Here is a 13,330-nt window from a genome sequence, read left to right on the forward strand (position 1 = left end):
GTTTTTGATTGCCAGGAATTTTTATTTGTCTGCAAGTGTGGCTTCATCAGCTTAGTTTAGAGAAGCAGTGTGGAAACAGGCCCTTTGGCCCACCGAGTCCACTACGAACACCAATCAACCATACATCTGTTCTATCCGACACACTAGGAACAATTTACAGAAGCCAATTGCACATCTCTGGAATGTGGGAGGAAACTGGAGCACCCGGAGAAAACCCACACGGTCACAGGGAGAATGTATAAACTCCATACAGTCAGGATCGATTCTGCGTCTCTGGAGCTGTAAGGCAGCGACTTTACCTCTGTGCCACTGTGCTACTGCTCTGTAAAAGGATTTCAGTAGGTGAGCTTTTTCAGGCCTTGCAAGCAGTAAAGACCAAAGCATCCTCTGTTCATTGATCATTCTTTGCTGAGGAAGCTCAGGAACAGGGTTTGAGGGGTCGCTAGCAACCATGGGAGGAGCTTTACTGAGGAAACACCCAACTTAAATTTCTGTGAACTGTTTATTGGTTGATTGAAAGTTGCAGCATGGAAGCAGACACTTCAGCCCACTGATTCCACGCTGACTATTAATCACCCATCCACACCAGTTCCATGTTATCCCACTTTCCCATCCAATCAAATTCTCTTGCTTTATTATTAACTTTAAAGATGTGTTTAATTTTACTTACCAGTGTCCACAATACTGAAAGATTGCTAGCGAGTTGAAATGTGATGACGTGCCGAGAAATACATAGATTTACAAAAATGCAACTTACAGTAAGTTGTTTAGTTGTTACTCCCACATCAATAGCTGCCCTGTGCATCGCTCGAAGTGTGTCCAAGTCTGGAGCCTCAATAAATACCACGTACGGCATGAATTCAGATATTCGTAGAACCTTCAGTGCCTGCAAACGATTTGAGCACCAAATGACTGTCTCGTAGAGTATAGAATGGTGCTGCACAGAAACAGGCCCTTCAGCCCACAATGTCTGTGGCGAACACACTGCCAATATAAATTAGCCTCCTCTGCCTGCATTTGATCCATATCCCTCCATTGCCTGCATAGCTGTGTGCCTATCTTCAAGCCTCTTAAATGCCACCATTGTTTCTGCCTCCACCACCACTCCTGGAAGTGTATTCTCGGCACCTACCAACCTCTAGGTAACCAAAAAACCTGCCCATCACATCTCTTTGCCCATTTGTCTCACTTAAACTTTGCTGCTCGCACCTTAAAACTTGGCTCTCCAGTCTTTGACATTTCCACCCTGGGAGAAAAGATTTCATTGCCTACCCTGTCTATACCTCTCAGAATTTTAAATATCCTCATAGGCTTCGAACACTAGAGGAAATAATCAGGTTTGGTCCAACCACTCAAAGCTAATAGAAGATGGACACAAAAAGCTGGAGTAACTCAGCGGGACAGGCAGCATCTCTGGAGAAAAGGAATGGGTGACGTTTTGGGTCGAGGCCCTTCTTCAGACTGGTTGGGGATAAGGGAAACAAGAGATATAGACGGTGATGTGGAGAGATAAAGAACAATGAATGAAAGAGATGCAAAAAAGTAACGATGACAAAGGAAACAGGCCATTGTAAGCTGTTTGTAGGGTGAAAATGAGAAGCTAGCACGGCTTGGGTGGGGGAGGGATAGAGGGATAGAGAGAGGGAATGCTGGGGCTACCTGAAGTGAGAGAAATCAATATTCATACCACTGGGCTGCAAACTGCCCAAGCGAAATATGAGATGCTGTTCCTCCAATTTGCGTTTGGGCTCACTCCGACAATGGAGGAGACCGAGGACAGAATGATCTGTGTAGGAATGGGAAGGGGAATTAAAGTGTCCAGCAACCGGGAGATCAGGCAGGTTCAGGCGGGCTGAGCGAAGGTGTTCCGCGAAACGATCACCCAGTCTGTGTTTGGTCTCACCGATGTATAAGAGTCCACATCTTGAACAAAGGATACAGTAGATGAGGTTGGAGGAGGTGCAAGTGAACCTCTGCCTAACCTGAAAGGGCCATCGGGGTCCCTGGACAGAGTCGAGGGAGGAGGAGTAGCAACAGGTATCGCATCTTCAGCGGTTGCAGAAGAAGGTACCTGGGGAGGGGGTGGTTTGGGTGGAAAGGGATGAGTTAACCAGGGAGTTGCGGAGGGAACGGTCTCTGCAGAAGGCGGAAAGGGGTGGAGGTAGGAAAATGTGACTAGTGGCGGGATCCCATTGGAGGTGGCGGAAACTTTGGAGGATTATGTGTTGTATGCGATGGCTGATGGGGTGGAAGGTAAGGACTAGGGGGACTCTGTCTCTGTTGCAACTAGGGGAGGGGGAGCAAGGAAGGAGCTGTGGCGTACCGAGGAGACACGAGTGGGGGCCACATCTATGATGGGAGAGGGGACCCCCTGTTCCCTAAAGAATGAGCATATCTCGGATGTTCTTGTGTGGAACACCTCATCTTGGGTGCAGATGTGGCGAAGACGGAGGAATTGGGAGTAGGGGATAGTCTTTGCAGGAAGCAGGGTGGGAGGAAGTGTAGTTGAGATAGTTGTGGGAGTCAGTGGGTTTGTATTAGATGTCATTCAATAGTCTATCTCCTGTGATAGAGACGGTGAAATCAAGAAATGTGAGGGAGGTGTCGGAGATGGTCCAAGTAAATTTGAGTGCAGGACGAAAATTGGTGGTGAAGTTGATGAAGTCCATGACTTCTGCATGGGTGCAGGAGGTAATACCGATGCAGTCATCAATGTAACGGAGATAGAGTTCGGGGATAAAGCCAGTGTACGCCTGGAACAGGGATTGTTCAACGAACCCTACAAAGAGGCAGGCACAGCTGGGGCCCATGCGGGCGCTCATAGCTATGGCGTGGACTTGGAGGAAGTGGGAGGAGTCAAAGGGGAAGTTGTTAAGGGTGAGGACCAGCTCCGCTAGGGAGAGTAGAGTGTTAGCAGAGGGAAATTGGATGGTTTTGCGGTCGAGGAAGAAACAAAGGGCTTTAAGGCCTTCCTGGTGGGGAATGGAGGTGAAGAGTGATTGAACTCTACAACGCAAAGATGAGGGAATGGGGGCTGGGAAAGTGGAAGTCATTAGAGACAAAGGGCATGTGAGGTATCTTGGACATAGGTCGGGAGAGGTTGGATCTTGGACATAGGTTGGGCTAATAGCCTCTAATCCAGGCAGCATTCTGGTAAACCTCCTTGGCAGCCTCGCCAGAGCCTCTGAATTCTCCCTGCAGTGGGACGACCAGAAATGGTGGGAGAAATGTATGCGTACCAGTGTTGGGGGTGGCAGGGAAGTGAGGAGGGTAGTATTTGAAATTGGAGAATTCAATGTTCATAACACTGGGTTGTAAGCTAGCCAAGCAGACTATGTGGTACTGTGAATAGCCAGGATTGTGGAAATTAGGTTTGTTTTAGGTTTTGTCAGATCCCAATAACTCACTCAGAATTGTACGACGAGCCACTTAGTCACAGAGTGTGGAAATAGGCCCTTCGGCCCAACTTGCCCACACCGGCCAACATGTCCATTCTAAACTAGTTCCACCTGCCTGCATTTGGTCTATATCCCTCTAAACCTATCCTGTCTAAATGTTTCTTTAACGTTCTGATAGTACCTGTCTTAACCATCTCCTCCGGCAGCTCGTTCCATACACCCGCCACTCTGTTTAAAAAATTTACCCCTCAAGTTCCTATTAAACCTTTCCCCTCTCACCTTAAACTTATGTCCTCTGGTTCTCGATTCCCCTTCGCTGGGCAAGAGGTTCTGTGCATCTATCCATTCTATTCCTCTCGTGATTTTGTACACTTTCTCTAGATGAAAAAACCTCACCCTCTTGCTTGTGTGCTGGGAGTAGAAATATGACGAAGATACACCCCATAAACAAAAATGTGGCAACTTTTATTGGAATTTATGATACAAATCTATGAAGGCCGGAAATTGTAATTGTAGAATGAATCAATTTTTACTTACAGGTCGCTCTGCACAGTGAACGATCAATAGGAGTAGAGTGGGACGATGGTCTGAGGGGTTAAGTCTAAGGGACCATTACCAACTTCCAGTTCCAGATTTGTATCATAAATTCACCCTGTTGTTTGTGTGACGAGAGTTCAAATATGATGGAAGGTAGACAAAAAGTGCTGGAGTAACTCAGCGCGTCAGGCAGCATCTCTGGAGAGAAGGAATGGGCGACTTTTCGGGTTGAAACCCTTCTTCAGTCTGAAGAAGGGTCTCGACCCGAAACGTCACCCATTCCTCTCCAGAGATGCTGCCTGACCCGCTGAGTTACTCCAGCACTTTTTGACTACCTTCGATTTATACCAGCATCTGCAGTTTCTTACCTACTCAAATATGATGGAAATCACTCTATGAATGTGACAACTTTTATTTGAATTAAAGATGTACATTAGCAGAAAATGATACTGGCCCTGAATCTGTAATGAAGTCAGTGTGTTGTAATGAACTATTGTGTTGTGATTGCAAAGAGAAATACTTATTGACTGCCACAGTACAATTCTTTCATTTAAACTACTCCTATTGATCCCTCACTGTGCTGCCTGACCTGCAAATAATTAATCAATTTATTCTAAAAATCACAATTTCAAAACTTTTCTGAACCCCTAAAACAAGTGCCGAATGGGATCAGATTTAAATTCAGAATCACAGCACCTTAATTTAAAGTGCACTGAATTGAAATTCCATCTTCATTGCTGGAAATTAGTTTTTCAATATGTGATAATTACGTGGTGCATGAAGTTTATGGATTTCAACCGCTGGTGTAATGTATTTATTGCATTTGTTAATTTGCATTGCAGGAAGAGCGTGTTTCCCTAGAAAGATCTTTTAAAATTGTAAGCAATTCTGTTTCAATATCAATTTTTGTCCCGTACCTGTGGGTTTGCATCCAAGATGCAGATTTTTCCACATTCAACCACCTCGTGAATGGAATCGATCTTTGTTCCGTAAAGGTTCCCTTCGTATTCACCGTGTTCGAGATACCGGCTGCTCTTGATGGCATTCTCCATTTCAGCACGAGACACAAAGGCGTAAATATGTCCGTCATTCTCATCCTCCTTCGGTTTCCGTGAAGTGACTGTAACGGAGAGAGAGTGTACAACAACGTAAACGTGTGCGCGCTTGAAAGCATAAACTGATGGAAATGGAAAAATTAGGGAAAGAAATGGAAAACAGAAACTCAAAACTTTTTCATGAAGAACAGGTTAATATAGAAGGTCTGCAATGCTCTCCTGGAATGTGGAGACTGTTAGGGATTGTTGAGAAGTGAGGATAACAGCATTAAACGAGATGTCAACTAATGCCTTTATATATACTCTCTCTCTCTCTCTCTCTCTCTCTCTCTCTCTCTCTCTCTCTCTCTCTCTCTCTCTCTCTCTCTCTCTCTCTCTCTCTCTCTCTCTCTCTCTCTCTCTCTCTCTCTCTCTCTCTCTCCTCTCTCTCTCTCTCTCTCTCTCTCTCTCTCTCTCTCTCTCTCTCTCTTTCTCTCTCTCTCTCTCTTTCTCTCTCTCTCTATCTATCTATCTATAAATATGGCGACACAGTGGTGCAGCGGTAGAGTTGCTGCCTTACCTTACAGTGCCAGAGACCCGGGGTCGATCCTGACTGTGGGTGCTGTCTGTAAGGAGTTTGTACATTCTCTTCCGAGACCTGCGTGGGTTTTCTCCGAGATCTTCGGTTTCCGCCCACACTCCAAAAACGTACAGGTTTGTAGGTTAATTGGCTTGGTATAAATGTAAATGTAAAATTGCCACTCTTGTATGTGTGTGTGTGTGTGTGTGTGTGTGTGTGTGTGTGTGTGTGTGTGTGTAGGACAGCGTTAATGTGCGGGGATTGTGGTCGGTGGTCCGAAGGGCCTGTGTCTGTTCTGCATCTCTGAACTAAACTATCGTGGGTAAAGCAGATGAACTTAGAGCCTGGATCAATGCTTGGGATTATGATTTCATGGCCATTCTGGAAAATTGGTTGTGAGAGGGGGAGGAATGGCGGTTTAATATTCCAGGGTTTTGATGTTTCAAAGGTTTCAAAGGTCTTTTATTGCCACGTGTACCAATTAAGGTAAAGGGATATTCGAATGTTTCAGATATGATTGGGGGAGAGGTAAAGAAGGTGGAGGTGTCGCTCTGCTAATCAGAGACTGTCATAGCCACACGGAGAGGATATCCTGGAGGCGTGCTCCTCTGGGGCAACATAAGCAGAGCTCAAAATTAAGAAAGGTGCAATCATTCTAATGGGATGGCACTACAAACCTCCCAATAGCCAGCGGGAAATAGAGGAACACAAATGTAAAACAGATTTGGAAAAATCCAGAAGAGGGTTGTTTTAGATTTTTTTAATTTAAATTCTACAGCGCGGAAACAGGCCCTTCGGCCCATCGTGTCCGTGCTGCCCAGTGATCCCCGCACATTAACACTATCCTACACACACCAGGACAATTTTTACATTTACCCAGTCAATTAACCTACAAACCTGCACGTCTTTGGAGTGTGGGAGGAAACCGAAGGTCTCGGAGAAAACCCACGCAGGTCACGGGGAGAACGTACAAACTCCATGCAGACGGCGCCCGTAGTCAGGATCGAACCCGAGTCTCCGGCGCTGCATTCGCTGTAAGGCAGCAACTCTACCGCTGCGCCACCGTGCCGCCCTATTGTTGTGGTGGGCAAACTCTGAAGAAGAGTCCCGACCTGAAACGTCACCTATCCACGTTCTCCAGAGATGCTGCCTGACTTGCTGACTTATTCCAGCACTTGAGTGTCCTTTTTTCTTTAACTCCTCAATATATCTGGGACTTATTCAGTACAAAGGACATGGCGGGGGCAGCGTTTCTTTGGTGTATCCTAAGGGGTTTCCTGAAACTATGTGGATAGTTAACCCAAGGTGGGACAAGACTGGCCCTTGTACCGGAAAATCATCATGGGCTCCTGTGTTGTAATGAGTAAGTAATGATCCAGACAGTTAAATCCGGATCCTACTTTGAAGGATAAGGAAGTGTTTAACTCTTGAATATTAATATATCATCATTAACAGTGACTATAAAACTACGATGCTATACCAAAGAATTTTATTTATCCCAGGAGGGAAATTGATTCCCCAGGAGGGAAATTTTACAGTCATAAAACACAAAATACATGAAACATGAAATTAAAGTGACAAGTGGGAAAGATTGGGGAGGGGGGGGGGGGAGGAGTTAGTCTACCCCATGACAGAAGGGGGAGGAGTTGTACAGTTTGGTAGCCACAGGAAAGAAGGATCTCCTGTGGCGTTCTGTGCTGCATCTTGGTGGAACCAGTCTGTTGCTGAAGATGATCCTCGGGTTGACCAACGTGTCATGGAGGGGGTGAGCAGTATTGTCCAAGATGCTCCGCAGTTTGAGGAGCATCCTCCCCTCCAAGAACACTTCCCATGAATCCAACTCCGCCCCGAGGACGGAGCCAGCCTTCTCGATGAGTTTGTTAATCCTAATGGGATCCTATGGGATTCTTAGGCAATAGACAATAGACAATAGGTGCAGAGTTTCTTGTACAAACTCATGAGATTGTTCTAGGATTAAAACACATGTCTAAGAACAAAATACCAGATGTGACAAGTTGTGAGATGACGCAATACTGGCAAATCATCCAACTTTACCAAAGAGAAGACTATTTCTAATTACCATCATCCTAAAAGACTCTCTATTCTACTTTCAGCTAAAAAACGAATCCTCAAAAGAATCGCGTGCACTTTACATGGTGTTTAATGGTAATCAGTTGACTAAAAGGGCTCAAGGAAAGAGCATTCACATCACGCCCCTGTTTCCACCAATCTTTCCACCACCAGGCACAAGAGGTGCAAGACACCGTTGTACGCAGATGCCGAGAAGTGTGTTCAGCTCTGGCTGAACAAATTCTAATCTTGTGATGTGGACTCGATAAGAAGAAGTTGACTAAAAGATAATTACTTCATATATGGTGTGCTGACATGGATTTGTTCTATTTAGAGTTTTAGAGACACACTAGACCAAGTGGACCCGTTGGGCCCAAACTTCTCCTGTAATGGTGCAGCACCCTCTCCTACCCTCCCCCCCCCCCCTCCCCCCTCCTCCTCCCTCCCTCCCTCCACCCCCCTCCCCCTTCCTTCATCCCCTCCCCTCCCCTTCCACTCCATCCCCCTCAACCCCCCTTATCTTCCCTTCTCCCCCTCCCTCCACCACCCCCCCCCCCCTCCCACCCTCCCCCCTCTCTCCCTCCCTCGGAGATAGATTTAAACTTTCAAATGTGAATAACTTTAAAAATAGAACACCAATTTCAATGAAACTTCTTCCATTAGCGCCAAAGGGACGACGGTGAGTAAGGTGGGCCTAAAAATGTTGCGCTATCGTGTACCGTTTTGGTTGTAGTTCAGGAACAAACAAACAAACGAGTTTTAGTATATAGATTGTGGAAACAGGCCCTTCAGCCCCATGAACGATTACCCAGACACTAGGTCGAGACCCTTCTTCAGGTTGAAGAAGGGTCTTGACCCGAAACGTCACCCATTCCTTCTCTCCTGAGATGCTGCCTGACCTGCTGAGTTACTCCAGCATTTTGTGATATCCAGACACTTGTTCTACCCTGCACACTAGGAGACAAACCTGCACGTCTTTGGGATGTGGACGGAAACCGGAGCACCCGGAGAAAACCCACGCGGTCACAGGGAGAACGTACAAACTCTGCACAGACAGCACCCGTGGTTAGGATCGACCTGGGTCCCTTGCGCTGTTCGGCAGCTACTCTACCACTGCGCCACAACGCCGCCCTTGTGCTTCAACAGACTGGATATTTCTGTCTAATTGATTTGACTTTACAAAGTCAGACTGCCATTTCCAGTTTAAAAAAACCCCCCACTTTGCTCCAAATCCAAGTTACTTTGTCACAAATCAACTGAATTACCAGAGATGGTGATCCCGGGAACAGCTGCTAATCAAAGGTTGTGGCAAAACAAGTCTATTTCTACTCACAAGGAATGGTGGTTCCAAATCTCATTGGATCAGACATGATGAGTCTGTTCTTCAAGCTTCTTCTCCCCACTCCTTGTGCCCCAATAAGAACCAGAGTCTTCCTCTGAAACGGTGGCATCTTTGCTACTTCCTCGTAGATCAGAAGCTCGTGTCGATCAAATTCTAGAAATTAAACGGAAGAGTTATCTGAATAGCACATATGAATGATACAACTCTTGAGTGCTCTTCATCACAGTCTTAGAGTCATAGAGTCATAGTGATCCAGTGTGGAAACAGGCCCTTCGGCCCAACTTGCACACACCGGCCAACATGTTCCAGCTACACCCAGCTCCAGCTGCCTGCGTTTGGCCCATATCCCTCCAAACCTGTCCTATCCATGTACCTGCCTAACTGGCCAGTCCCAGACAAGGGAGAGAATGAAGAAGGGTCCCACACCAAAACATCACTGATCTATGTTCTCCAGAGATGCTGCCAGACCTGCTGAGTTACTCCAGCACTTTGTGTTTTTCTTTAAGGGACAGAATGAGTTCCATAAACAAATAAGGGTGGAGCCAACAGGAAGTTCCCACACTTGCAGCTGAAACACTGCATTAGATTGAACAAATTATTCACATAAAGAGGGCAGCCAGCCCTTTAGTTTAAGTCAGACTCCAAAGAAAGGTGCCTTAAACAGCACGGCAGTCTCTCAGTCCCTCATTCAAGTCACTGGTATGAATTTAAATTGAGAAACCTTCTCACTCTGAGCGAGAGGGCCATAAACTGAACCCCTATTGATAATGCTGTTTATCTCTCACAGCCTCTCACTAAGCAGCTGAGAAAATGCAATCTGAGATGATCTGGGAGATACTGGCCGTTTAACATTGTTGCATTCACAATCTTATTAGAGATGCGAATCTTCTGAAATAAACGGTGAAGAGCTCTGCTGCAAGAGGGAGTAAAGGAACTTCTCCAGATTCTCCTGCACTTCTACCCTTTAATGTCTTATTTTCATTAAACAATGCCCCGTAAACATTAATGTTAAAAGTTCAGTCTGTCTGAAGAAGGGTCTCGACCCGAAACATCACCCATTCCTTCTCTCCTGAGATGCTGCCTGACCTGCTGAGTTACTCCAGCATTTTGTGAAATAAATGTTAAAAGTTCCAGATAAACTGTTTTCCTGATTTTGTTTCAGGGTGAGACGTGGGCTGAGACACCAGATTTAAATGCCGCACTTAGAATTAGTGGCATGTGACCTTTAACAGCTGCCTAACAAAATAGATTTGGCCTCGGTTCAGCATCTCTAATTATTGGTATTTGGTTCATGGATAGAGTCATAGAGCATGCAAATAGGCACTTTGACCCAACCTGCCTCTGCCGACCAAGATGTCCCAGCTACACTATTCCAACCTGCTTGCATTTGATCCATATCCCTCTAACTTGTTCCTGTCCATGCATCTGTCCAAATGTCTTTTAAATGTTGTTATGGAGTTCTGCCTCAACTACCCCCTCTGGCACCTCATTCCATATACCCACCACCCTCTGTGCGAAAAAGTTGCCTCTCAGTTTCCTATTAAATCTTTCCCCTCACACATTAAACCTATGTCCTCTGGTTCTCGATTTCCCCCACTCTGAATAAAAGACATCTACTCTATCTATTCCCCTCATGATCTTATACACCTCTATAAAATTACCTCTCATCCTCCTGCGCTCCGAAGAATAAAGTCCTAGCTTGCCCAACCTCTCCATAATGCCCAGGTCCTCAAGTCCTGGCAACATCCTCATAAACTCCACTGCACTCATTCTGGCTTAACATTGTTTTATTATTGTCATGTGTACTGACATGTTTTTGTTTGTGTGCTGTCCAATTAAATTAAATCATACAATAAATTAGTACAATCAAGCCATACACAAGTACAACAGGTAGTGCAAAGAGAAACTAGAGTACAGGCTACAGTTTTACGGCATTGTACCCTTACAGCCGCAGAGGAAAAGTCCAATGTCCGCAATGAGGTTGGTTGGAAGATCGGGTCTATCCCCAAACCTGTGGGAGGACAGCCCTGTAGTATAACAGAGGGAAAGAAGCTGTTCTGGAGTCTGGTGGTACGTGCTTTCAAGCTTGTCTATCTCTTGCCTGACGGGAGAGGTGAGAAGAGGGAAAGGTCTAAGATGAAAGACAACACCTCCAAACAGACTGCATTCCCTTCATTAATGAACTTGAATCGTTGGTAAGAGGTTACCGGAATGGCTTCTTTCCCTCTGTTACATCTTTGTATCAGGTTTATGGAGTGAGTCTTGAACCCAAGATGCTTTGTGATGCAAGGATTTTGCACATTGGCAGTAAGGTTTGTGTCAGTAGGTGTGACTACACCAGGCTGTTGCTTGGTGAGTCTATGATTTAAAGTCTCAGCTTACACACCAGTGCCCAGATATTTGTGAGATACATTGCAAAGCTGACTGCAGTCTGAATTCAGTGCAGAGATGGATACCAGTTGGCCTGTCCATTTTTATTTCTTCCCTGTTTAAAAGAACATAGAATAGTTCAGCACAATGTGCCCACAATGTCTGTGCTGAATATGATGTTCTGTTAAACTGAGCCTTTCTGCCTGTACTGATCCATTTTACCCCTGGCACCACATGCCAGGCACCCACCTCTCGCTGTCCAAGAACTTGCCCCACATATCTTTAAACTTTTTCCCTCGCATCTAAAGCTATGCCCTATAGAATTTGCCATTTCCAGCCTGATAAAGGTTCTGACTGTCTGCCTTATCTAAGCCTCGCATCATTTTATATGTGTATGGTCTCCCCTCAATCAATGTTTCGTCCAAGCTAACTGTACTCCGGGCAGCATTCTGGTAAATCTCTTCTGCACTCTCTCCAAAGCCTCCACATGCTTCCTGTGATGAGACGACCACAACTGCACACAATAGTCCAAATGTGACCGTTAGAAACTTTAATTCAATTTGCCTTCAGAGGTGGGAAAAAAGATCCCATCCATAGCAGCGATTTTCAAAGATGAGCAGCTACGATTTGTGTGCGTCATAGAAATAATTCATAGAATTAAGGGCAGTTAAGCCAGTCCTTATCAACATTCATCTTTCAATAAAAATATCGAGAGAGAGAGGGAGAGAGGGAGAGAGGGAGAGAGGGAGAGAGAGAGAGAGAGAGAGAGAGAGAGAGAGAGAGAGAGAGAGAGAGAGAGAGAGAGAGAGAGAGAGAGAGAGAGAGGAGAGAGAGAGAGAGAGAGAGAGAGAGAGAGAGAGAGAGAGAGAGAGAGAGAGAGAGAGAGAGAGAGAGAGAGAGAGAGAGAGAGAGAGAGAGAGAGAGAGAGAGAGAGAGAGAGAGAGAGAGAGAGAGAGAGAGAGAGAGAGAGAGAGAGAGAGAAAATAGGTGCAGGAGGAGGCCGTTTGGCCCTTCGAGCCAGCACCACCATTCATCGTGATCATGACCCATGCCTGCCTTCTCCCCGTATCTCTTGATTCCGCTAGCCCCTAGAGCTCCCTTTTAAATTAATCCAGTGAATTGGCCTCCACTGCCTTCTGTGGCAGAGAATTCCACAAATTCACAACTCTCTGAGTCAAAAAGATTTTTCTCATTTCAGTTTTAAATGGCCGCCCCATTATTCTTAGACTGTGGCCCCTGGTTCTGAACTCCCTCAAAATTGGGAACATTTTTCCTGCATCTAGTTTGTCCAGTCCTTTTATAATAATTTTATAATTTTACAAGTTTCTATAACATCCCCTCTCATCCTTCTAAATTCCAGTGAATACAAGCCCAATCTTTCCAATCTTCCCTCATATGATAGTCCTGCCATCCTGGGGATTAACCTCATGAACCTACGCTGCACTGCCTCAATAGCAAGGATGTCCTTCCTCAAATTAGGAGACTAAATTGCACACAATACTCCAGATGTGGTCTCACCAGGGCCCTGTACAACTGCAGAAGGACCTCTTTAATCGTATACTCAACTCCTCTCGTTATGAAGGTCAACATGCCATTAGCTTTCTTCACTAGCTGCTGTACTTGCATGTTTACTTTCAATGACTGCTGTACAAGGACACCCAGGTCTTGTTGCACTTTGTTTTTTTCTAATCTGACACCATTAAGATAATAATCTGCCTCCTTGTTCTTGCCACCAAAGTGGATAACCTCACATTTATCTACATTATACTGCTTCTGCCTACGCACTTGTCCAAGTCACCCTGCAACCTCCTAGCATCCTCTTCACAGTTCACACTGCCACCCAGCTTTGTGTCATCTGCAAATTTGCCAGTGTTACTTTTAATCCCATCATCTAAATCATTAATATATATTGTAAATAGTTGCGGCCCCAGCCTTGCGGCACTCCACTCACCACTGTCTGCCATTCTGCCGGGGACCCGTTTATTCCTACTCTTTGTTT

At 45.5% G+C, this 13,330-nt stretch overlaps 1 protein-coding gene across 10 annotated transcripts in view; it reads right to left on the reverse strand.

The window, feature by feature from the left end:
- The window catches only part of mpp2b (MAGUK p55 scaffold protein 2b), a 466,432-nt gene that overhangs the window by 14,184 nt on the left and 438,918 nt on the right, over positions 1-13,330 (reverse strand). For all 10 annotated transcript variants that reach the window (XM_078424664.1, XM_078424659.1, XM_078424665.1 and 7 more), the window contains 3 exons: positions 8,953-9,114; positions 4,853-5,055; positions 758-886 (listed from right to left, as the gene is read on the reverse strand). In XM_078424664.1, coding sequence (XP_078280790.1) covers positions 758-886; positions 4,853-5,055; positions 8,953-9,114 — 494 coding nt within the window. The remainder of the gene's footprint in view (positions 1-757; positions 887-4,852; positions 5,056-8,952; positions 9,115-13,330) is intronic.

Source organism: Rhinoraja longicauda, chromosome 29 (genome assembly GCF_053455715.1).
Source record: "Rhinoraja longicauda isolate Sanriku21f chromosome 29, sRhiLon1.1, whole genome shotgun sequence".
NCBI classification, from domain to species: Eukaryota; Metazoa; Chordata; class Chondrichthyes; order Rajiformes; family Arhynchobatidae; genus Rhinoraja; species Rhinoraja longicauda.